This window comes from Centrocercus urophasianus, unplaced genomic scaffold (assembly GCF_019232065.1).
Source record: "Centrocercus urophasianus isolate 14NV4802_14NV808 unplaced genomic scaffold, USGS_Curo_1.0 seq_16, whole genome shotgun sequence".
NCBI lineage: Eukaryota > Metazoa > Chordata > Aves > Galliformes > Phasianidae > Centrocercus > Centrocercus urophasianus.
The window spans coordinates 46,671,251-46,695,826 of NW_024884711.1; the positions used below are offsets into that span (position 1 = coordinate 46,671,251).

The 24,576-nt window shown below is 40.9% G+C and overlaps 1 protein-coding gene across 6 annotated transcripts in view; it reads right to left on the reverse strand.

Moving 5' to 3' along the window:
* ADCYAP1R1 (ADCYAP receptor type I) overlaps positions 1-24,576 on the reverse strand; it is a 129,309-nt gene that overhangs the window by 60,701 nt on the left and 44,032 nt on the right. For all 6 annotated transcript variants that reach the window (XM_042817040.1, XM_042817039.1, XM_042817038.1 and 3 more), the window contains exon 3: positions 13,366-13,471. In XM_042817040.1, the coding sequence (XP_042672974.1) occupies positions 13,366-13,471 (106 nt within the window). The remainder of the gene's footprint in view (positions 1-13,365; positions 13,472-24,576) is intronic.

A 24,576-nucleotide genomic window follows, 5' to 3' on the forward strand; every position in this document is an offset into this window, starting at 1 on the left:
CTGTACTGAAGATGAGACTGTTCTCCTGCCTTTGTTAAGAGCCGGATCAGATCCTTAGTGAACAAGTGTTGTGGATCCATCTCTGCCTAAACATCAGGAAGACAGAGGAAGAAATGGGACGCAGTTATTAAGGACTGCTGAAGCTGCCATTACTATCTGAATACTTATGGGATAGAAAGAGTCACATCATTTCAACATCCAAACATGTAGAAGGTATTTGTAGACATAGGTCTGGAGTACAACCATCTGTTTACATAGATATAGTTGTGCTTAAGTCACATGTGAAAGAAACATTAGAAAGCATACAAGCGTTTGTCCCATTTATAAACCAAGCAGGACATCTTATTCATACATACTGGAGCAATCAGCTATCATGATTTTACCATTTTAACTTTTCTTTATCAGTCCTCGATGCTTGAATAATAATGTGAAACAAGTAAACGATTCTGGTACATCCTGTATGAGGATGATTATGTAATCAATTCCACGCACTGGCAGCACTGTATTTAATTTTGTTCTAGCTTATTCAATTACAACAATGGGTTCTGTCTTAAGCAGTTTGCAGGTTAACAGAGAAGGGACAGAATCATATTCGTCATTTGGCTGCATGACCAAACACTTGGAGCAGATTCAATATTTCTGTGTCCTGGGAACAGGGATGAGGCATGTCCTCAAAATGTATGCAACAGTCCTTCAGGGCATTTTAATTAATCGTTTGTGGTCATTATTTCAGGTTGGCTTTGCTCTTGTCACATCACTCGCGCATTCTCTTGTTGCACACTCTAACAATGGTTTTTCTCTTCTAAAGCATTTCACTGTTAATTGTCTTTTATTTCTAGTAATTTTTCTTCCCCCTTGGCACACACTCTTGCCCTGGTAATCACATACTCATGGTACCTGCAGCTTCTCCCTCAACCATAAATCAAGAATTATTCTAACCCCGTCTTTTGTTTTGTTTATGATCTCTGCTTCCTTTGTTTCACTGGGCTACCTTTGATTTGCTGTTCTGTAAAGGAAGCAGATCAATCAGTTCTAGTAACTATGTGAGTAAGAAACAAGTGGCTTGGTTACCGAAAGTACAAGCTGCTAAAGAGTGGCACTTAGAAAGTTTGAAACCATTCTTTGTGTAATCAGAAAGGCAGGGGAAAGGGTAGATGAGAAACACAGCTTTGGATCATAGAATCGTAGAACCACAGTACGGTTTGGGTTGGAAAGCATCTTTAAGATCATATATTTCCAACCCCCTGCTATAGGCAGGGACACCTTCTAGCAGAGCAGGTTGCTATGCAAATCTCACTATCTGCCTATCAATTATATACGGAGTTGTGGGAGAGTAGCCAGTTAATTTAGGCAACAAATTAGGTGATCCAATCATTCCCCAAGGAGGTTGTTTTCTCCTAAATACAGAGCCAAATACTGTTCTTTTTACTGAAATACACACTGAAAAATGCCTATCAAAGTCAGTGGGAGATGAGGCTGTAGACTGAGAGCAGCAGAATTAAAACTGGATAAGAGTAAGTACTGTTCCTCAGGACCTACCAAAATGAAAATGCAGTGTGGACTAAGAGATGGGTAATTGCTTTGATTCATCTATAAATCTGTGTGTAAGGCACTCTGTATTCATCAAGCTGTCAAGATCACAAGTTGTCATGACATTTGAGAACAAGATTCAGAGATGAGAATTTTAACTGAGGTCACTGTGAAGTCTGGCTGAAATCTGGATGATAACTTTTAAACTCTAATCCTTTCCTGCTATCTTGCAAGAGTAAGGTGTATCCTCAAAAACTAAAGAAAAACAAGCACTAATTAGAATTGGATCTTAACTTTTGATATACTCATAAATCTGAAATGGAAAAAAAAAATCATACATCAGTAGGAGAGAATGAATATTATCCTACTTCTGAAATGCCTCAAATTAACAGGTTTAATTAAAATACACATCAAAGATAGAGATGGGGCTGTAGAATCTCCCTCTTCCTCCGATTTGAAGAAGTAATTACACAAAATATTGTGATAATATACCTTGTAAGCATAGCCACTGAACTGTTGTATTATATGATTAATGCTTGCGTGCAACACCATAGAAGCCTTTAGATGTTGTGGATGATAATTGTGATGTAGCATTGTAGATGGGGAGGCAGGTTATAAGACTGTTCTGCTTTAACAAGGCAAAAGAAACACACAGCAATGGAAAAACTGTGCAGCAGTTTTGTGGAGTCCTTATAACTGATCAACATCAAAAGAAGCCAGGATCCACACAGCAGGAGGAATTCCTCTAAAATGTGACATAAAGCATCAAGACATTTCCCTTTGTTTTCCACAGCTATCTCTGGGACAAAAGGAGTCTTTGTATAGCATCTCAAATGGAGATGAACCAACTGTGGAATGTGAATCAGTGGGTTAAAGATAGAGACTGTTGTATTGGAGGTGACCACCAACAACGAATCATCACAGTGCTAGAAGAATGCTAGATGACATCAAAGACCACAAAATAAGGCTGTATCTGTTGGGTAATCATTGGGAGTGGACAGAATAATGATTTGGGGAATGTAATGGATATGTAATACGTGTGAAAATATAATCTGTTCACAAACAATCAATTGGGGGCACATTATTGGAGCATTATCCCAATGCTACCCCAGCACTGCCAATGAATATCTGCTTAACGGTGATAAAACTTTTGCTGTTAAGTCTCTTCACATCAATTTCTTCGATTCATCTCCTACTCTTAGTAAGGAACCTACATGTTGGTTTTCAGCCAGAAAACAGAAGCTGAGTTTAGCCTCTAGAGTTTGTTGTGGAAGTGTTGCATCACTGAATTTTTATGGTAGAACTCATATTAGACAGTAGTATCCCAAGCTGAAAAGCATAAAAACAGCACAGGCCAAGTCCAAGTTTCTTCTAGTATGACATACAGAATTCTTCTCTCTAGGATGAAGCACATGTTACGCTACATGACCCCAAAAATGAAATATGTGACAAGAGTTATTCACTTGTCTCACAGAAGGATGGATGGAAAACAATGTAAAATCGAGATATTTCCATGTTTTCCTTTCTTATTCCTTCTACTTTGCAAGTGGAATTTGGGGAAGGAAATGCACATTCTCTTTTCCTCCCTTTTGGCAGGAGCAAAAATTATCACACACATTCAAAGTCAGCAGTACTGGCTAGCTGCCCGTGGGCAAAGCCAAGGATCTCCCTTTTCCCACCCTCTTTTCCCTCCCTAGCTCAGAAGCTAAAAGATATACAATGAATATAGGACATGCAGTTCCTGCTGCTTCACTCCTTTGGTGATGAAAAAGAACATGAAGTTAAGCAGTCACTAGAGGACTGTCTCCACATTTTATCTCTCTTCAACATCCTACATAGGAAATTGGGGTATGACCCACTGTAATTCTCAACAAAAGAAAGGGCACAGCTTAAGTCTACAATGAAGAAGAAACACAAACAGAAGAAATAAGGCATAGGTACAGGGCTCACAGCATTCTTATGTAAGGTTTTTTTACTTCAATTTTTTTATTTTTACTTCTGCAAGTAAAACTGAATTATGTCATTTTTTGCTATGGTTAAGAGTACATGCAGATATTTTCTTACTGCTTAGCAGATGGAGTACTTAATAACTCATTATACTGCTGTAGCTTGCTTATTTGTCTGAGGATGATTTAACTCACTGCCCTTCAGTCTTATTTTGCTGAGGAAAAATCAATATGCAAAACCTGTCGGCAGTCCAAATTATTACACTTATTCAATTACATATATTATTGAGTAGGCAGTTTTACATAATGAAGTTCTTGGCTTAAGTTTGTAAGGGAGTTATATTAAGAGGAAGCAGATATATCTCAGAATGAGCTGAAAGAAATGAAATTGTACAGTTGGGTGAATTTAGTCATCAGCCACCTATGTTAGAATATTCGCTGTTTGATGAAGTGCTAAGTGAAAAAAAAAAAACACAAAACCATTTCATAGTAAAGAACGGCCTAAATCTTTCCTCCAGCCCATGATTGCAGCTTCCTGAACGACCCTACAAAAGATACACAGAGATCCCAAAAGGAGTGATTCTAAATATTCAGCATGTGAAAAAAGTTGTTCTTAAGAACTTATAGAAAATCTTCCCATTGAAGTTCTCTACTAAAAGCCACTGAACTTGGTGCTAATCATGAAAACTGCCGAATGTGCTTTCCAGACTGAGACCCATCTGACCGATTGCCAACATCTACATTTGAATGGCCGCCAATTTTTTGTAGTAGTAGCAGTAGTCAGAAAGGGGTAATCCCAGAGAACAATCATCTGAAAGTAGACATCTGAAATAGGACTGATGACTGGTTCCCTCAAAAAGCCAACTTTTGTCCATTGTGAAGGCGGCTTTGGAACAACGGCCGTGATAAAAATTCCTATGGCGTAGAAATCTGCCCTCATATTGTTCTCATCTTCATAGCAAGCTACAGAAAAATAAGAAAGGAAGTTCAAACAGTGACACCTTTATGGCATGCTCACGCAACTCCCACTGTGTCCCATACAATAGGTTCATTTCCTGGGCTGTGCCACTGCTAGGCCTTTTCAACCCAGGCAGAAATGGAAGGACGCTGTAGGACAGTTGATGACCATCATTGCCTCATTCTCATCTCATTCAAATAGATGACTGGCAGACCATAATATTCACATGTAAGAAAAAAGGAGGAGCCTGGTCAAGCTTTCTTGAAGCAGGTCACAAGTTGGAGCACCATTCCATATGGTTCTCCTTGAGAAGCACTGGGAGTTCTACAATCATAGCCCTGTCAGACAATGAAAAAACAGCACTCCGTTTGGATTCTGCTCCAGGGCCTCTATTCCCTTCTCAACACCAAGCCACAAAACGGAACAAGGGTCCATCATTACCATCAACAGGATATGTGTGGGATTATTTCAGGGTGAGAAGGGAATCTGCTGATGTATTGAAGATCCTTCATTGTACCAGAGTGAAGAAACACTTCCTCAACACAGCTAAGATTAATTCCAGTCTGTATTGATAGATCCTATTATATCTCTTGATTGTGCTTTGTTAATTCATTAGCAACAGAAGCTCAAATCTAAGGAATTACAGAAATAACCAATATGTGTGTTTTGTCTTTATTATCTGCCAATACTCTTTACATCCTTCCTGGCTTCCATAAATTCAAGAAGAGGTCAGAAATTATTGTTGCACCTTCTTGTTTCTGGTTAACTTTGCTGATAAGGCCAAACTCTGCAGACAATATTCTGGTAACTTCTCTGTTAAAAACAACTAATTGTGACCCCATTAATCAGTGCTTATAATGATGCTTTAGTAATCTATTATCTATTTTTTTCTATGTCTCTACAATTGATGCAAATACATAAGCAGGCATTTGTATTGTTGTTGTTTTTTTTTTTTAATAGGTTGATTAACACCCTTCAGTAAACAAAACAAAGAAACAAAGGAGTCCACAAAACCCTACCCTTACTCTTTCAGAGGACTCTTTCTTAAGAAACATGACTGGCTCTCTGGAAATGTGTATCTGTTTCCATTGAACTGCATTCAGAACAACGGCTCTTTAGGCTCTTCAGGCTCTTCAAGCTCACAGACTATGAAGGTAGATTAATGTATGTGAAATGAGGTGGGCTTTGGCTGGCACACTGAAGGTAATGAGGGCCACCTGAACCTCATTATCTCCTGCTTCTGTTGTAGTACTGTCACTCCTGTAGGTCTGTGCCACATCTTCCAGCCCTGTGTGGGTTTCTCAGGTACCCAAAGCACCTTTATGTGAATGGATATCTGTCTTTATACATTAAACCCTTTCCCAACTGCCTCAGTTTCCATTATCATCCTTGAAGTTCTGATATTTAACCACATTCTGAAAGCAATTCCAGGGATAAAATAAAGGTGTCTACGGGTAATAGTCAGCACTCAGAAGTTTTCTGCTCTTCATTACTGACTTCAGAGGAAGCCTGAATTAATTATTTAGGCCACACGTGAAAGTTGTCAGGGACTTACATCAGGTATTCCCACTGAAAGACCTCAATGCAGGGCCACACGGACAGGTTTTAATACCATTTGAGATGCTTCAGGAGACACAAAAATATCTTGATACTCCAAGGAGTCTGAAGGGCTTAAAAGGCACTAGGGGTTTATGTGCACCCAAATCAAGTCCTAACAATCTCCAAAGTAATTCTGTACTTCTCTTCCTTCAGCAACTTATTGAAAACCACAATGAATTAAATAAGCAAAATCCAGGCTTCACTCAAGATTCCTCTGAAATGCAGTCACTGCCAGTGCAGAGAAACTGAATATCCACCAGCAGGACCTGTATTCCACCTCTAGAAACACAGATCCTAGAAATAAGTCAATCGTGCCATTGATTCGAGCAAGAATCAAACTCCCTCTTTGTGATACGCAGCTTAAAAGGAGCTGCCAAGATCTGATGAAAATCATACTAAAAATCATGGATGGTCATTCAGTTATAATTCAGATTAATTCTGCCTTGCATTGCTACAGCACTAGGTTAGACATTAAAAGGTTAAGTAATTGCAAGTCACAGCTTCAAGATGTCCTTGAAATGGAAGGAACCAACAGACAGAGTAGTACAGGAAAGACCACCACCTGTTTCGTTGCATATGATTTACTGATATTCATTGCTCTTTTTTTAACTGCAGTGACTTGCTCTACCATGGCTGCAATTTTATATATAATGCGTACAATTCCAGCCTGGGGAGATGTGAATACGAGCAATCCTCCAATCTACCCATCCCACAGGAGAAAAAAAACACACTGCAAATGGATCTTCTATTATTTTAATCCGAAAATTATCATCTTAAAAAAAAATAAAAGAAGTATATGGGATAAACCATCACTTATTGATAAGAATGCCCTGAAGAAGCTCCCCCTATTTACTCCTGATCAGTTCCCCATGGCACATTGTGTGTGCTGAGTAGTGGAAGGTGAGATCAGACTTCATGGCAGCACCGAACTTTGGACAAAAGAGAAAGAGATGCAGTGTGGTTTAATGAACTGTCACCATAGAAACATGGAACTCCCAAGCAGAGCTGCACAAATAAACGATATTTTGCTTCGATAATTACAGAAAAAAAGTTGGAAATAAATTAAAAAAACACGTTCATCTATGTGGTAGGAGTTTTTCCTTTCTTTTTGGTTAATAAGAAACATAAGCATGGAGAAGGGAGACGGGAGCTTTTATTTTTAGCTTTCTATTTTTAACTTAAGTCATTTAAATTTAGTTAGCTATATTCCCTATACCTCTGAAACAAATGTTCTGAAACATTTATTTTCCATTATTTTTCACCAGAAATTCTACAAACACGTCACCGGAACCTACATTTTATTCATGAACAAACTGTTTGCAGATGAATACTTCTACTTAGTCCTGCTCCCAAAAATCAATCTTATCAGAGTTAATATCTTACCAAATTGCCTACACAAATCCATTCTACCTTCTAGGATGGGATGAGATGACCTTAGAGGTCATTTCCAACCCTACTGACTCTGCGTTCCCCTGTTATTATAGAAGGACTTCCTGGCAGTTCTGAGGATTACAGAAGGGACAGCTTGAAAGAAGACAGTAGGGATTGTTACTGTAAGGATTTTATGGGTTGGGATGGTAGCTCACACCCATTTTGTAATTGACAGTATTTTCAGAATGGCAAGCATCAAATTCCAGTACATTTCCTTTGAAGGAAGGAAGATTAAGGTTGGATGTCAGGGGAAGTTGTGTGCTATGAGAGCGTTGAGGTGCTGGAACAGCTGCCCAGAGAGGCTGTGATGCCCCGTCCATCCCTGGAGGTGTTGGAGGCCAGGTTGGATGGGGCCCTGGGCAGCCTGGGCTGCTGTGAAATGTGGAGGTTGGTGGCCCTGCATTGGTGGGGGGTTGGAGCTTCGTGATCCTTGAGGTCCCTTCCAACCTAAGCCATTTTATGATTCTGTGATTCTATACTATCTCCTATAGCTGCTGCTGCTCCATTTGAGAACAAGGCTCTTTAAAGAGCCTGCAGATTGCCTCATGCCCAGACGGCAAAGATTCTGTTAATTCCAACACTGCTACATTATAATCAGTATGATTCATACCACCTAACTTCAGATGTCCTGTAATTATTGGTTTAATAGGCAGTGGAGAGAAACTGGCACTTCTACACACAATCTTCACAAGATGGGCGTCTAAAATAAGGCAAGTTTAAGTCTTGTTAGTACTTTTAAGTCCGGCTTCAAAGCACCTGTCTTCATCTACTATGAGCAGACTCTAAATAACTAGCATTAACTGGTTTCTACTTCAGACAGCTATACTTCGGTGACATGAATCCATTCATTGCATCTCATGATCAGATTTCTCTGAAGCCTGTTGACAGATAAAGCATTCACTAAGGAGCCAAAGAAGGAGACAATGGTTGGAAAACAAAGATCAGTGAATCTGTTTCTCTTCTGTTTGCCTAAGAAAGAATAAGGCTTGATCACAGCTCAGATACTGATGGTTACACAGGTGTCTTACTCCTCTATGCAGGATAGATATCTGAAATGAAGATGGATTCTATCCCAGTACTGCATGGTCTCCATATTCTATCTTGAAACTCCTTGCTTCTACTTGAGCATAGTAGAAGAGACTCTATGCAGTGTCAGATCCATCAGCACAGAAAAGCATCTTTGACCTAAGGTAGGCCCATTCAGGCAGATCAAAGCTATCAGTGTCAGTATCTTGGTTACAACAGGAGACAAGTAGAAAACGTTTAGGGGTAGAGACACATTCTGAGCCATACCCTCCCTGCAGTGGCAATTCAATAGCTTTAAAAGCTGAGTGTGAGAAGAACAAATCTAGTCTTTGTGCACAGCTGCATCAACAAGGGAGACACATGCACACATGCGCAGGCACATAATGAAACAACAGCTTCCCAGGGGTGCCAAGGGAAACAAGAGCAGGTAACTAAAAGGCCCGAAAAGAACAGGAGGCTGATGAGCCATGGAGGAGAATGAAAATCTAAAACTGATCCATGACAGTCATATGAAGATGTAAACACTTTTCAAAGTCCATTGTGGTTTCCTCTCTCCATAAATTATCGCCATTATCTCCTAATTACCACCTTCTACCCTTTGGTGCCTTTATCAGTTTCTCTTTTGTTGATTTGTATCACAGGGGTACTTGTGATAAGATTCCTCTTAACAACTGCAGACACTGTATCTCTACATGTACTTATTCCATTTGCATTACTTGACTTGCCTGGCAATGCTACTGTCCTTCAAATTATTTCAGATGAAGGCCGAGGGGGAATGAGACTACCTAGCTAGGACTACAACATCAACATTCATTTGGCAGTGAGTCATGACCACTTAATCACCAATGAGACCTCATCACTTCTGTTTCTTTTTGATCAAAATGTTGTGCTGTATCACACCTTGGCTCATTCCAGGATAATACATTTCAGGCTCCATAAACCACAGAATCACAGAATGGCCTGGGTTGCAAAGGAGCACAGTGCTCATCCAGCTCCAACCCCCTGCTGTGTGCAGGTCGCCAACCAGCAGCCCAGGCTGCCCAGAGCCACATCCAGCCTGGCCTTGAATGTCTGCAGGGATGGGGCATCCACAGCCTCCTTGGGCAACCTGTTCCTCTGCATCACCATCCTTAATTAGCTGAATCCCACAGATTTATAACTAATTCCAGGGTTTAGAAAAGGCCTGCAAAAACATCTAGCCCAACTCCCCTGTCATGGGCAGGGACATCTCCCACCAGACCAGGTTGCTCCAAGTGCCATCCAACATGGCCTTGATCCAGAGATGGGGCATCCATAGCTTCCCTGGGTAACCCATGTCAGCATTTCACCACCCTCATCATGAATAACCTCTTCACTCAGAGGGTGGTGAGGCACTGGCACAGGTTGCCCAAGGAGGCTGTGGATGCCCCATCCCTGCAGGCATTCAAGGCCAGGCTGGATGTGGCTCTGGGCAGCCTGGGCTGCTGGTTGGTGACCTGCACACAGCAGGGGTTGGAACTGGATGAGTACTGCGCTCCTTTGCAACCCAGGCCATTCTATGATTCTATGATTCTTAATCAGTTTCTACATGGCAGAAAGTCCACTGAGGACTGTTGACAGCTACAAAAGAGTCCAGCAGAAATTTGTGCAGCTCCACAATAAAACAGAGACAAAAACTAGAACAAAGGGAGACTGATAATACTAATATAAGAAATAGTCTGGTCTCTCCTCCTGGAGAAGCTGAGGAATCATTCCTCTTCCACTTTTCTTTTCAGCATTTGGCTTTCATTATCTGTCCTTATCACTTTAATTCCCTCTCTAGAGCAAAGGAGTCAGATTCTGGGTCCTGCTGAGATCTCATTTTCTTCAAATTCTGTTTTTCAAGCATACTTTGTAGGTGATGGCTGGACAGGTTTGTACACATAGGGTCATCACATGCTCCTTATTTCTTTTCATACAAAGGCATCTGAAGAATTTAAAGCATTTAAGAGGAAACAGACAACATAAAATAACAGGAAAAAAAGAAATAGGAAAAAAGAAACAACAGAAAATCTCAACGCAATCGGTTTCTGAAGCACTGCAGACAGAGCCAGCAGCAGGGGGGGGGAAACACTACTGTGAAAGATAAAACAGTAATGAGCATAACAGCTGGGCAAGAGAAGCAGAGTGGGAGAAAAAGGTGAAAGCATCAGAGCCGTGATTCTTTAGGGCTGGCTGTTTTCTCTAATAGAGCACCATCCTTGCTTTTCACGACCCATGGTTACAGTTGTAGCTTGAAAACTGTGTTCTGTTGGACCTCATCCAGATGAGCTGTGGAGAACCATTTAGTTTATGTCTGCATTCACAGATGCTGAACACAGCAAGGGGCAAAGCAAAGGCAGGAGGGTTGAGTTATTGCAAAATATAGGAACTTATAAGATGTTCTTCCACTTCTAACTTGGTAGTGCATCGCATTTCATGCCATACTTTTTGCTACACGAAACATTGCTGCAGAGAAATGGACAACAGAATCTACTATTACTATCATTAATTTTTACCCCATGTAGTAGGAGTTGTAGAATCAGAGAATCAGAGAATCATCCATGTTGAAAAAGACCTCTGAGATCATCTAGTCCAACCAACAACCCAATCCCAGCACACTAAACAACTCTCTGTGACATAACTGTTCTAGATATTTTAGATTACAATACTAGATACAGATTACACAGTTTGGGTTTGTGTTTTACATGCAGTTATTTCACTTTTTATCACACGTAATAGAAGACTATGGAGCTACATTGCTTTCAGAGCAAGGTAGTATAGTTTAGCTCATTGGCGCAGTACCTGCCATCATTAATATCTTACTGTTAAAAACAATTAAGAAAAGGTTACTACCTCTTCATCATATTTGTTCAAGCAATGCTTGGTGACTTACAAGACAGATTCAACTATGGTGACCATTTCACTAAGACTGGGAGCAAAAATGCTTTAGAAGTAATTGGGTGCTTTCCAAATACTCATTGTGGGAGGAGTATGTCATACTGTACATCACTTGCTAGCAGTCACCAGCAAGGTGTTCTTCTAAACAGAGTAAGCAGTATGTCAAAGTTTTTGAGAAAACAGGTCTGTTGATGTCCCATCCTGCAATAATGGTGATAACGCCTTGTTGGAAATGAGAGTGGCAGGATACAGCTTAAAATAAGGATCAGACTTCAAAATCAAGTCCAGAAGATGAGGGCTTAAAAGTGATAGAGTGGGATGTTACAGTACTAGCACTGAAGATGAAATGAAATACACGTAAAACACTTCCACAAGAACTAATGAAGATATGGAGAAATGGCAGCAAAGATGATCCTTTGAAAGAAATGGCTTTCAAGCAAGAAAAAATCCAGAATTTTTCACTGGAAAGCAAACATCTCAGATGAAATGTGGTTTCTTTTCCTGAAGTCCTGTATACAGTAAAACTCACTGCCTTCAGAAGTGGTGAACAGCAGAAAAAAGAGTGGGCAAATTTATGAAACTCAAATTCATTGCCCCTGTGCATTCAACAGTTCTCTTCCCACTGCAGAGGCATCACCTGTTTACCTTCATGTATTATTCAAGAGAAAAGAGAAAATGTGAAGCAATGAGCGAAGAGCCCCTCTTCACTTGACACATGCCCCAGAAGATAAAAGCATAGTAAACCTGGGAAAAGTTGATGGAGCCAAAAAATAGATGGGGAACAAAATAAAGAGCATTACCACTTTTGCTGAGGTAGTGCTTGAAAGGATGTAATCTTTCCCTGCCCGTGTGGGTGACACATTTTCATCACACTAAGATGCAAAAGGCTTCCCAATGGCACTTGACCTCCTCTATTTCTGAGCTGTGCACTTTGAATTTGAGACAGGTAGGACACGGAGTTTGATTTGAATAGTACCTGAGTTACCAAAAAGCAGAGGGTTATTCTGGATGTGAGTTACAAAGAACAAGCTATGATGAAATGGTCTGTTTTGACCCTAAGGGTGGGTAGTTAGGGTAATATGGTTAGGTTGTGCTTGGACTTGATGATCTTGAAGGTCTTCTCCAACCTGAGCAATTCTATGATTCTATGATTCTGTTATCTGCATCATACCCTCTCTTGCTCCTGGGCTAAAATATGTAGGCAGGTAAAGAGGAGGGAGATCTCCCCTCTTTTCTGACACACACAGAGCATGTTTTATCTGCAGTTCTCAGCAGTTTTACCCATTCAAGTCACAGCAGAAGCGTTTTGGACACGACTCAGAAAATAAGCCCTGATTTCCAATTAGCTGCTTTGTCATTCTTTGCCCTTCTCTCATTGGTGCTGGCCATCGGCAGCTCCTGCTGCAGTCAGTGGGAAACGAGACAGGATATTAAAGCATTAATTTCTTCACTTGCTGCCTCAGTTTCTTAGCACTCTTTATCAAGGTTACAGTCACCACAACATTAATCCCTGTGATAAAGGTCTTCAGATCGTGTGACAGAGAGGCAAAAATTATTACTGACGTAATGAGGGGGAATGAGCAATTGCTGTTGTAGAGCACTTGAAGCACTTACAGCCTAATCCCCCAGCAGCCCCAACATCCTATCAAGACATTTCCTTCCAAGGCACACTGATTCTTGTTGCTGTTGTCGTTATGGTTTTGATTCATTTGGTCACTATATGTCACTGCATCACCTAATGTATGGAAGCAAATCCCTGACCTCTGATAATAACCATCTATCAGCATAGTGTGTGTCCATTGATTGATTTTTTTTTCTGTCCTTACAATGTCTCTTTAAGCTTCAATAACTGCAGTGATGGCACTTTTTCCAGTAAGACGTTTGCAATGACATGGCTGGAAAACCCTGCAGGCATAACAGAAAAGGTCTGGAAACCCTCAAATCAATGCATATGGCATATCCCAAGCTGAAACTCACCTGGAGAAGAGTCATTAAGAGGGTTCAAAGCAGCTGCCCTCCGTATTTTCTCCAGACAGGTTTCTTGCTCCTTTTTAATTATGCAGTTAGAATGTGTTGCTGTAACCTGAAATGGGAAGAAAAAAATGTGGTGAAAGAGCAGTAATAAACGTAAACTAGCTGGAGAGCTTATGAAGAGACATTGGGAAGTTTTGATGTTCCCTTCCAGAAAGAAGAAAGTAATAAAATCTTTAATAGATGAAACTGCAACAGACTTCTTGATGTTTATTTGTTTGTTCTAGACAGAAAGCTTAAGAGTGTTCCTAAGACTGTTTTTAACGCTGCCCTCTATCAAAGTGCAATCTGCAATGTGTTTGCTTTGCTTTATTGCATTTCTTCCTCATATAAAGCAGAAGCAAGGTTACCTCTACATAAAGAAATAATGTAAAGAGGAATCAGAAATCATTTGAGGCTCTGTTTGATCTTCTGCCACTTTCTTATGAGTCTCACACTATCCATTAACCTCACTCAGGACCCTAAACTAAATTAAAGTTCTTGCTCCCAGTCTTTCACCTCCTCCATTCTTTAATGCTTCCTTCTGCCTTTCTTTCCAATGAATACAAGGCAGCTTGCTTGCCAAGACCGAAATGCAATGCCAATGCAACTGAAATGACTCGATCCAAAACTTCTTTTCTATCTTTACGGCTTAAGGCAGCCCACTGCAATAAAAAAAAGAAAAAGAAGAGACAAAAAAAAAAAAAAAAAAAGAATGTATAAGAGGAACATTGTGGCCAACAGAACGCAGGCAATCCCAAAGCAGCAACAAACTGAAAATGGGACCCGTTCTCAGAAATCAATAAAAGATTTCATTCCTGCTGCAGAAAGTGGCTAGGGAATATCAGTTCAAGGAAAACACAATCTCAGATTTCATTAGACCATTTCACAGGGGTACTGCTAAAGTTCCAATCAAACTCAGTGGAAAGTCTCATGAAAATCCACACGCTGGTTGAAGATGGGGTAGGTCAAACCAGCTCACTGCAAGCTACTTGGTTGTTCTGTATTTCCCATCCCATTTTCTTCACTCTAGATAACGGAGGATAACTTAGGAGTGGTGTGTATCTGCCAAGTGATAAACAGAAACAAGCAAGTAGGGAAAACAACACCTGAATCCAATCTGTTTCTGTTTATTTTTGGAATCCCATCCACACAGGTTGCCTTTACTTCCCTCACAACACCATAGATGGAATGGAGGGAACGGTTTGGGTCATTAATGCATCAAATACCAGCACACACTTTATAAGGGTAGATAATGGCAGGACAAGAGGAAAAGGTTTTAAGTTGAAGGAGGGAAGATTTAAGTTGGATATTGGGGGGAACCTCTGTACTATGAGAGTGGTGAGGTGCTGGAACAGCTGCCCAGAGAGGCTGTGATGCCCCGTCCATCCCTGGAGGTGTTCAAGGCCAGGTTGGATAGGGCCCTGGGCAGCTGGTCTAATATTAAATGTGGAGGTTGGTGGCCCTGCATGTGCTGGGGGGGGTTAGAGATTCATCATCCTTAAGGTCCCTTCCAAGGCCATGCTATGATTCTAACACATGCTTACAACACATCCCACAGCATACACAACCCAAGTGTGGTTATACTTGGTTATGCTCTTCTGTATGCAAAGAGGCAGGGACCCACTTGCAGACTTTTGGCATTGTAACAGTTACCAACTCTACCACAAAGAGAGGATGTCACAATGAACCTCTAATGGAAAGCCTTCCTCACCACTGGAAGGAACTGCTATTGCTACACAGTTCCACCTCCAAAATCCCAGCAATAAATTTAAGCCCTTTGCCCCATGGGACACACCAAGCACAACCATATTAGAGTTGTTTTTCTTCAAAACAAAACACTTTCTGTTTTAAGGGCTCCCAAGGGCCTGGAAAATATATCCTGTCACAGACCTCTACGATCTCTCAAGAACATAACGGTTTTTACTACATCATCCCCTGAATCTCACCAAAGACAGGGAAATTTCTTTGGTCACACAGCTGCCCATGTCTGAAAGGAGTGTCTGGGAGCTGTATCAATATAAGAACTTCACACTTTCTATGCAGTTCAGCATGTACAGATTACAAAAGCTTTGATTTTGTAGTTGTCAAACCTGCAGAGGCAGAATACAAAGAAACAATAAGAGATGTCTCTTTACATGTTTATTGTTAAGCTGCAGAATTCTCTGCAGCTTCGTATCATCGATGTTGAATGTCCATTGGAGTTCACAACATATCAAAGGATGGATGGATTCAAAGTCCATCACAGGATACGAAACATCAGAAACCCACCACGCCCAACTTCTGGCCCATGGAAGTAGAGAAGAAGATTTAATTTAATCTATAATCAAAGGACAGAAGAGTGTGATTTGCCTTTCAATGTTTTGCATCTTCTTTAGTCAGTAGGGACCTTTGTGTGCTGATGGGCAGTCGGCTGAATATGAGCCAGCACTGTGCCCAGGTGGCCAAGAAGGCCAATGGCATCCTGGTTTGGGTCAGGAATGGTGTGGTGAGCAGCACCAGGGAAGTCATCCTGCCCTGTGCTCGGCACTGGTGAGGCCTCACCTGGAGTGCTGTGTTCAGTTTTGGGCACCTCTGTACAGAAAGGGCATGGAGGTACTGGAGCAGGTCCAAAGAAAGGCAACAAGGCTGGGGAAGGGCTTGGAGAATATGGCCTATGAGGAGAGTCTGAAGGAACTGGGGCTGTTTGGTCTGAGGAAAAGGAGGCTGAGGAGAGACCTTACTGCTCTCTTCCAACACCTGAAAGGTGATTGCAGCAGAGCGGGGCTGGTCTCTTCTCACTGGTGACAGGTGACAGGAGGAGAGGAAATGGCCTCAAGTTGCACCAGGGGAGATTTAGGTTGGATAGTAGGAAAAACTTCTATACAGAAAGGGTTGTTAAGCGCTGGAATAGGCTCCCAGGGAGGTGGTTGAGTCACCATCCCTGGATGTGTTTAAATGTGGTAGATATGGTTAGAGTGGTATAGTTTGGTTGTAGTTGGACTTGATCTTTAAGGTCTTTTCTAACCTGAGCAATTCTATGAATCTAACAAGACATTAAAGAAGTTATCAAGGAACAATGAAACTAAGATAGAAAACAAAGAGAAGGAGAAAAGAGCAACCTCAGTGAGAGAATAGGAGCTGCCTGTCATCTCTGCTAATTAGCAGTGTCTTTTCAGAGAAAATGAAGCCATGTTTGGATCGCTTATAACAAAACATTTCTTTGTTGAAGGCAGAGATGCTTTCAGGTTATCATGTTCTCCTGAAAGGATCCATATGTTTCACGTGTCTCCACTCTCTACGTACTGGCAGAGTTTATGCCTTTCATCTGTCAAGCCAGTCTTTAAGAACTGAACAGCAGAGCACAGCCGAAATGGCAGCATATGCTCGAACTCCATGGCCTCACGATGTCAATTCTTTTGCCTCAAGGACATTTGCGATTTCCTGAACTCATTGTAGGCAGTCTGGTGGCTGCTTCCCAGAAGATATCAGTGACACGTGCTGTTAAGAAATATTTTGACATGTACCAGAAAAAACGAGGTGGAAAACACAGGAAGTTCACATTTAAATTTGAAAAATATATATTACTCTCAATGAAGTAGAGGAGATTGACTCACACCAGTTTTGAAAAGGAATATATCTTCAATAGATTTTTAGTTCTTCTATTTCTCACTGCTCTAATCTAAATAAATTACATTATTTTTCCTGCACTGAGCCTGTTTTGCCCTTGAAGGTAATTGGTGAGTGATCTCCCTGTCCTTATCTCAACTCATGAGCTTTTTTTTCACTCTATTTTTTCCCCATCGCTCTGAGGAGGCGAAGACATCAGTGTGGTGGAGTAAATCTGACCATCAGTGTGAAACCACCACTCGAAGTCTCTGTAGATGTGCAATATGTCGACAGCTTTCATTTATTCCTCTTTTATTCTTATTAGAGCAATCGCCACAGAAATCAACCTGTGAGTGATGGTTGATCCCTTGACAATAATTTTAATAACTCACGTTATCATGTAACAGCATAAATATACTCTCTTACATCTCAAGGTGCTGCTCTAATGGGAACTTTTCTGTTACAAAAGCCACTGTTAGTGCACACGCCTGAGCTGCACGTCTGCCACATCCAGACCTGACCTAGCCACATGCATGCATCAGATTAGCAACTGTTTAGAGCCAACCATTCAAGCAAGGCATTCCTCAACATGTGGATGCTCCAGGGAAGTAACCATGTAGAAGGCATTATGCAGATCAGAAGGCTAGCATACACTTTTTTATGGAAATAAATAGGTGTAGACAGCTTCTTTCAGCAGATATTCTCCTTCTTTCAAGAATGCCAAACACTAGGAACAAGAGAGGTGAAGATAAATTTGTGAGCAACTTCTTCCTCTCCACACAATTTCTGTATTGCAAAGGTGACATGGCAAGCTCCTTGATTTGGTGCATAAAGGTCTATGTACAGAGCACTGTAATAACCTTTCATCTCTTTCCAGCATGTATAAGTGACTGTGCCCTGATTGAGGTATGGGGTGGTACAAGTCAGTGACACTGCTTCCTGGGCCCTCATCCCATGTAAACCTGCAAACGAGGAGAGAATAGTCCTGAAAACACATCCAAGTAGCACAAAGCTTGGCTGAGAGTAGACAGCTCCAAGAGAGCAACACTGGACTGCATTAGGAAGATGCTTCCTAATCACGGGCATTAAGGAACACAACATATAAACATAAGCTGAGCACCATGCTTAGGCAGCTGTTCTGGCTGCATGTATGACACTATTTGACATATGGCTATAACCAAGGGGAAGAAGTTAGAAGACTCAGTACAGATGTCTAGACCATTTAACGTGCCTTAGGGTATCTCACTTCACCTTCAGTTGCTGCTGTCAGCACTGGACTTTATGTTTGTCCTTTGTCAGGATATTTTGGACCCTGTAATGCACAGCTAATGGAAAAAGGCTTTTACACTTCAGCACTTGACTCATTTTCTAAGTTATATATCAAGTACATGAGCAACTTCTCAGACACATGACAGGACATTCTTTATGAAAGGGAACGCAATCCTGGTGCCACATTCATATTCACTGAAAAAAATGTGTGCATGAGAGAGGTATTTGGGTGGCTGGAATCACAGAATCACAGAATCACAGAATGGCCTGGGTTGCAAAGGAGCACAATAATCATCCAGTTCCAACCCCCTGCTGTGTGCAGGTTGCCAACCAGCAGCCCAGGCTGCCCAGAGCCACATCCAGCCTGGCCTTGAATGCCTGCAGGGATGGGGCATCCACAGCCTCCTTGGGCAACCTGTGCCAGTGCCTCACCACCCTGTGGATGAAAAACTTCCTCCTCATATCCAACCCAAACCTCCCCTGTCTCACTTTAAAACCATTCCCCCTTGTCCTATCATCATCCACCCTCGTAAGCAGCCATTCCCCCTACTGTTTATACGCTCCCCTCAGATACTGGAAGGCCACTAGAGCTTCTTCTTTTCCAAGCTAAACAAGCCCCATTCCCTCAACCTTTCTTCATAAGGAAGGATCTGAAAAAAAAAAAAAAAAAAAAAAAAAAAAAAGAGCAGTGAAAGATGTTCCAGACTAATCCAAACTCATTCGGATCATCCTACTGCTGAACAGTAAGTCTAATCAAGAAACCTGAGCGGTCTTTGACCACAAACAGACATTCAAAAGAGTTTTGCTCATTTCACTCTCTCCGTAAGAACATTCATATTTGTTTTAAAACATCATTTCCCTTTACAAGTTAACTCAGTGGAACCACAGGAGTGAGAAAAGTCAGCAGCGTTCCTGAGATACTCCAGGGTCAGGCAAGATGTTCTGAAGTCATAATAAGGATGTGATAATGAACTGTGCAGCTCCTTTGGCATTTTCATTTTTACAAAGGCTTGATCAAACATGATAATTCAGTAGCATGAAGTTTTCTTTCCATTTTTTGCCTGTAAATACCTGACCCTTTTTTTAAATTATTTTTTCAAAGTGATTGAGAATATTTTCGTACCATTTCAGATATGTCATATGAAGCACCATGAAATGAGAAGAGTAAAAACAGAGGTTGGGGAAAAGCAAACAAACCATCACTATTGTTACTTCACTAAATCTCTCACGCAAAGTTTTTGACGTCAACATCAAGTTGATGCAAAGTAATGCAAGCAAGATGTTTAATCCACTATGTTTATAAGATTATTTGCTTTGTACCGAAGCCTACTTTGCAACAGAAACAATATCATTAGATTTCCTAGAAAGTGTTCCTGGTCAAACAAGGGCCAAGACTTGAAAAACACTGTTACAAGTAGAGGTCTTTGAGAAGTAGCTCTGATTACCTGTGTTGGTTTTTTTTCAGAACTGATTTACATGATCATTGGTACCACAGCACTGGCTTGGCAGTTGAGTAAGTTGTTGTCTCCAGGAAAACCTTATGTTGTTATTTGGTTGTATTTTTGTCTGCCTGGGTAAACATTATGCAAACTACTGTTCATTTCCAAACACTTCAGACTAAGTGAAAGGGCAAAGTGATTAAAAACTTATTCAAACCAAGGAACAAGGAACTGTACAGTGCCTTAAGTAACAACAAGAATCCAACAGTGCAAACCACCAAAACAGAACACTGATCTCTTTCAAACAGGCTTACATGTATTTAAGATATGGTTGCCTTCTAACATTGGCAGCTCCTGCAGAGATGCAGGTCTTACTGTAGATTACAAAACAGCTGCCGCATGATCAGCAGCTCCCTTTGCTCAGTGCGTACCATCTGAAATGGCACCTCTGGACTAAACGTATTATGCAACATCAGGAAAATCCATTTCTGAGTTTGTCTTAACTGGTTTTCTATCCTGTAGATGGGTTGGTTGATAAAACTTTCTTAAGCATGATATTATCAGCACAGCTGGCAAATTCCACAAGAACCAACACCTTGAGTTAAACCAAAGTGTATCTTTATCCTATCTCTAATGGCCAGCAATACCAATTTACCTTTCTTGAAGCCCTGTACTGAAGGGATGGAAGCACTCATTGGACAAGTGTTTAGAAATCCTTCTAAACACAACATGCTTGAAGTGAAACTAAAGATGGATAATAATTTCTGATTGTTCTTATATTATGTAAGTTGGATTTCTTCCACTGTTTCCTAAGTCTTTCCTCTCCAAAGTTAAAAAACGTTGAAGTCTTGAAAACTTGATAGTCACAATTATAGTCACATCACAATTTCCACTTATCTTCAAAAGTATTCAAGAGGAATGGGATTTAAGAGTCTTGGAGGGTTTTTATCCTTTTTCTTTTTTTCCAGCTGAAAACCTGGAGACTGCAAGGCCTCTCTGTGTAACTTACACTGATGCTCACCTGACCTCAAGGTAAAACAGTAATACTTTCTATTATGCCCATAGTCTTTTTTGTCATGACACACATAGTGATGAAAAGCCTGGCTCCATCTTCTGGATGACTTTCTCACAGTTATTGTAAGGCTCCTACTAGGTAACCCCACCAGCCTACACAAGGCTGTTTTCCTCATCCTTTCCTCACAGGCCATTTGGATGGCTCTCCTCTGAACTCACTCCAGTTGACTGACATCTTTCGTGTTTTGAGTAGCCAAAAACTTGAAGTTTTTGAAGATAGTAAGGGATAACCACTCCTTAGAGCTACAGGTTATGGTTTTGTTATTAAGTCCAGGACACTGTGGACTTTTATCTGATTTCCTCAGCATCTGTGTACAGTGTGCAGAGACAAGGCTGTCAAGTAGATGAATGGTTTATCAGACTGAAGAAACTTCACTGTGTGAATTTCACTGTGTGAAGGCAGAAGGAACCTGTGCTAACGTAAGACTTCTTTCACTGAGGGGACACTGATAAACAGAAAAGCATTTGGGATTTCTGTATTTGTCATGCTGCCGGATGCCACATTCATTTGCAAGGCAAGTTTTGTTATCACGTTATTATTTGTCCATTGATACTTCATTACTTTAAACAAAACCCCAAAGAAAAAAGATCTTAGACAGGAAATTTGTTTTGTGCAGGCCCCCAGTAAGCCCAATAGAAACCCCATCTGAGTCACACTTGGAACAGAAATGCGTGAAGAACAGCAACAGGAGGCTGAGGAAACACTTCCTCCACACACACATACATACCCTACCCAGGGGAGAAAGCTTTAATTAATCCACTAATTAAATTAAAGCTATTTGCCCTCAACTATCACACACATTTCTCCTTTTCAGTCCTTCCCATAGGTGGTTCCAGTCAGTGCATCGTGCTACAGCTGATATTCCCCTAACGGGCTTTGGGACTGGGGAGAGTACTGAAGAATAGAGGCAAAGAGCTTATTACAACACGGGTAATAAAGGGAAGTACTCAAGCTCATTCTCAATTTTCCTCCTTCTCCTTTCAGTGCTAAGAGACGTCGGTTCAGATACTGTGCCAAAGTGAGGGGAGAAACCAATGACAACTCTCTGATCCCACAGGGAATCAAAACCTGGTACAAAAGATCTCGCCTAGATTAGCTTTCTCAACAAACCCTCCTTTCTCACTCTGGTCTCTGGAGTGTTTCACCACTAGTCCTCTATAAAAACTCAAGGAGGGGAATAAAGTTTGTATTCATGAAGGAAAGGAAGGAGCAGTGAATGGTGTGTTGGAGCATCAACACGGCGAGCTGAGCCAGTACAGAGCTGAGCAGAGGGATTAGAAAGGAAAAGAGGCTGTGCAGGAAAAACTTGCTAATGATGATCAGTGAGACCATACACAGAAAAAGCAACACTGCCAGCAACAAATTTCCATTTTTCAGAGAAAGAGTCAGCTTTAGAGGCATTTAGGAGGAGCAGGTGAGGAAGAACCTTGAAGATGGGGCTTCGGTTCTTCTTGGGCCATGGGCACTGTGTAGCAGTGACTGTAAGAAGATATCTGGCAGTGCCATGGCTCATAAAATGACTTGTTCTTCTGCTGTCCCAAATTATGACTGTAAAGAGTATGATATATCTGTACTTTGTCACGTGTTGGTCACACTCAAAGTCATTTAGCATTGATACAAAATAAAAAAAAAGAAAAGAAAAAAGAAAGTGACATTAAAGATTGCATTGATTTTTTGAGTAAACAAAGTGCAACTCAAGTAATCCAGTTAAGAAGCAAGAAATGTTTTTATTCTGCTTAAAGATGTCAATGTGAAATATTTCACTATCTTGCAATCAATGTTTTAAAAGGGGATGTGGGAAAAGAAGAATTCTAGATGTATGAACATATTCCTGATGGATGAAGACACTGAAACAATGGCCACTGAGTATTCCATAGGTTTGAATATTCCAAAATTTTGCCTGTCTAAAGATATTAACTACAACAATCCTTCCACCTGGATTTATACCACAGAGAATATGTGGCTAATTCTACTTTTATTAGGTGATCAAAAAAAGAAAGGTTCCTATCTGATTTTCAGCCTACATGGTCGGTGCCTTAACTCCAGATTTAGGACTGCATAAATGCTACTGAGAATTATCAGAAGCATCTCTAGCAGTTAGTTAATGGTTTAGGCACTCAGTGCTGGTCAATACTGATGGCTATAGAAAAAAACTTGCAGATTCAGTACTTGTTTCTTGCTAATAACAGAAATGAGAGCCCATCGTGACTTGTGCAGTTGTAGACACTGTCTGCATAAATCCCATCTCAGACACTTTTATCTTTGCATTGTATTTTCACTATAGGCAGGCCAGCAGAAGGACTGCACCATCACTGGGCACGGATCACAGTTGATCTTCAGCATTTGAATACCTAGTAATATATTCAATAATAGTGCTTAAATGCATTTAAATGGCATTTCAATCTCATCACTGAAAATTCTCCGTTAATATGCAGCAATATCACAATAGTAGTGAGTTCTGAGTAGGTAAACAACTGACAAAGGAAGTTCTACCAACACAACTCCCTCTACAGACACAGCAGTTCAATAAATTTGTGATTCATATTAGCTTCTCTAAGTGCAAAAATTCTGTCCTGGCTGTTGGTAAGCATAAGTACAATACCTGCTTTAAGATACCCTAGACATTGCTGAATGCAAGTACCTACATTATTTGTTGTGCAGCATTTACCTTCTTAAAAAGTACCCAACTCATCAATTCATGTACACAGACAAACAATACTTCACAACAGGACATCTGGCTTTTGCCTTTTAATCCCATTACTTATACTTTCCAAACCTGAGAACATGAAGCTTTGAAGTTGGCTCATGCTTTGTGACATGGATGCAGCTCAAACGTGCTCTGCTTGAGAACATGCAGTGACTGAGGACAATATTGGACGTCAACTGCCTGCTAATGATATCACAAAAGAAAAATACACTGCTTTCATATAAAGCATTAAGAAAGAAATGCATATCCAGAGTAACTATCAGCAAAGGCCCATGTCTGAGTCCCAGTAAAACCTCAACACTCAGCCTCTGCCTTGCTTGCTGCTCTGACCACTGCATACATGCATCAGCATCATTTGTGTCCTGTTCACGAGGTATGCTTAGAAAATCTCACTCACAGGTGAATATGCTGTGCTGCATGAGATGAGCCTCAATCAAGTTCCAAGGCATTCTGATATATGATATGTTACAAAATAAAGCCTCAAAAATTACTAGAAATCCAACCAAACGAAAAAAAAAACAGAAAGTGCCAGATTGCATATGCAGCCTCAAATTCCTGCATCACTGCAGGATGTGGTTTGATTTAAGGAGGGACAACACATGGTGACAGAGATGGTCTTCTTCTAAGAACAGATCTCCCCCTTAAAGAGTGACTTTGTTCCAAATAAACCCGCAGGACCTGGATCCATTTCAGATCCTGACAGCTAAGCCACAGGTCTCACTTTCAGAGTCTTATCATGACCTAGATTCTGCTCCAGCATTTTCTGCTCTGCCACCATATAGAAACTTGCTCAGATAGGTGATATCGTAGTGAATAAGGACAGATTCTGGATGCGTTCCATTATCCTCGTGGTACTTCTCTCCTGCTGTGCTCAGCCCCAACAAAACACAGCAGGCAGCTGAAGCATTAAGGCAGCCATTCTGGCTGGCAGGTACAAGGGCATTCATGCTGCAGAACACAGTGGCACAGGAGCTTTCTCCAAAGATAACAGATGCTTCAGCTGTGCTGTTTGCAGCTGACTGCAATGTGCAGACATTTTAGACTGGGAAACTTTCTGCATATTTAAAAAAGAGACGATTTTTCAGTGTCAGAATTTTAAA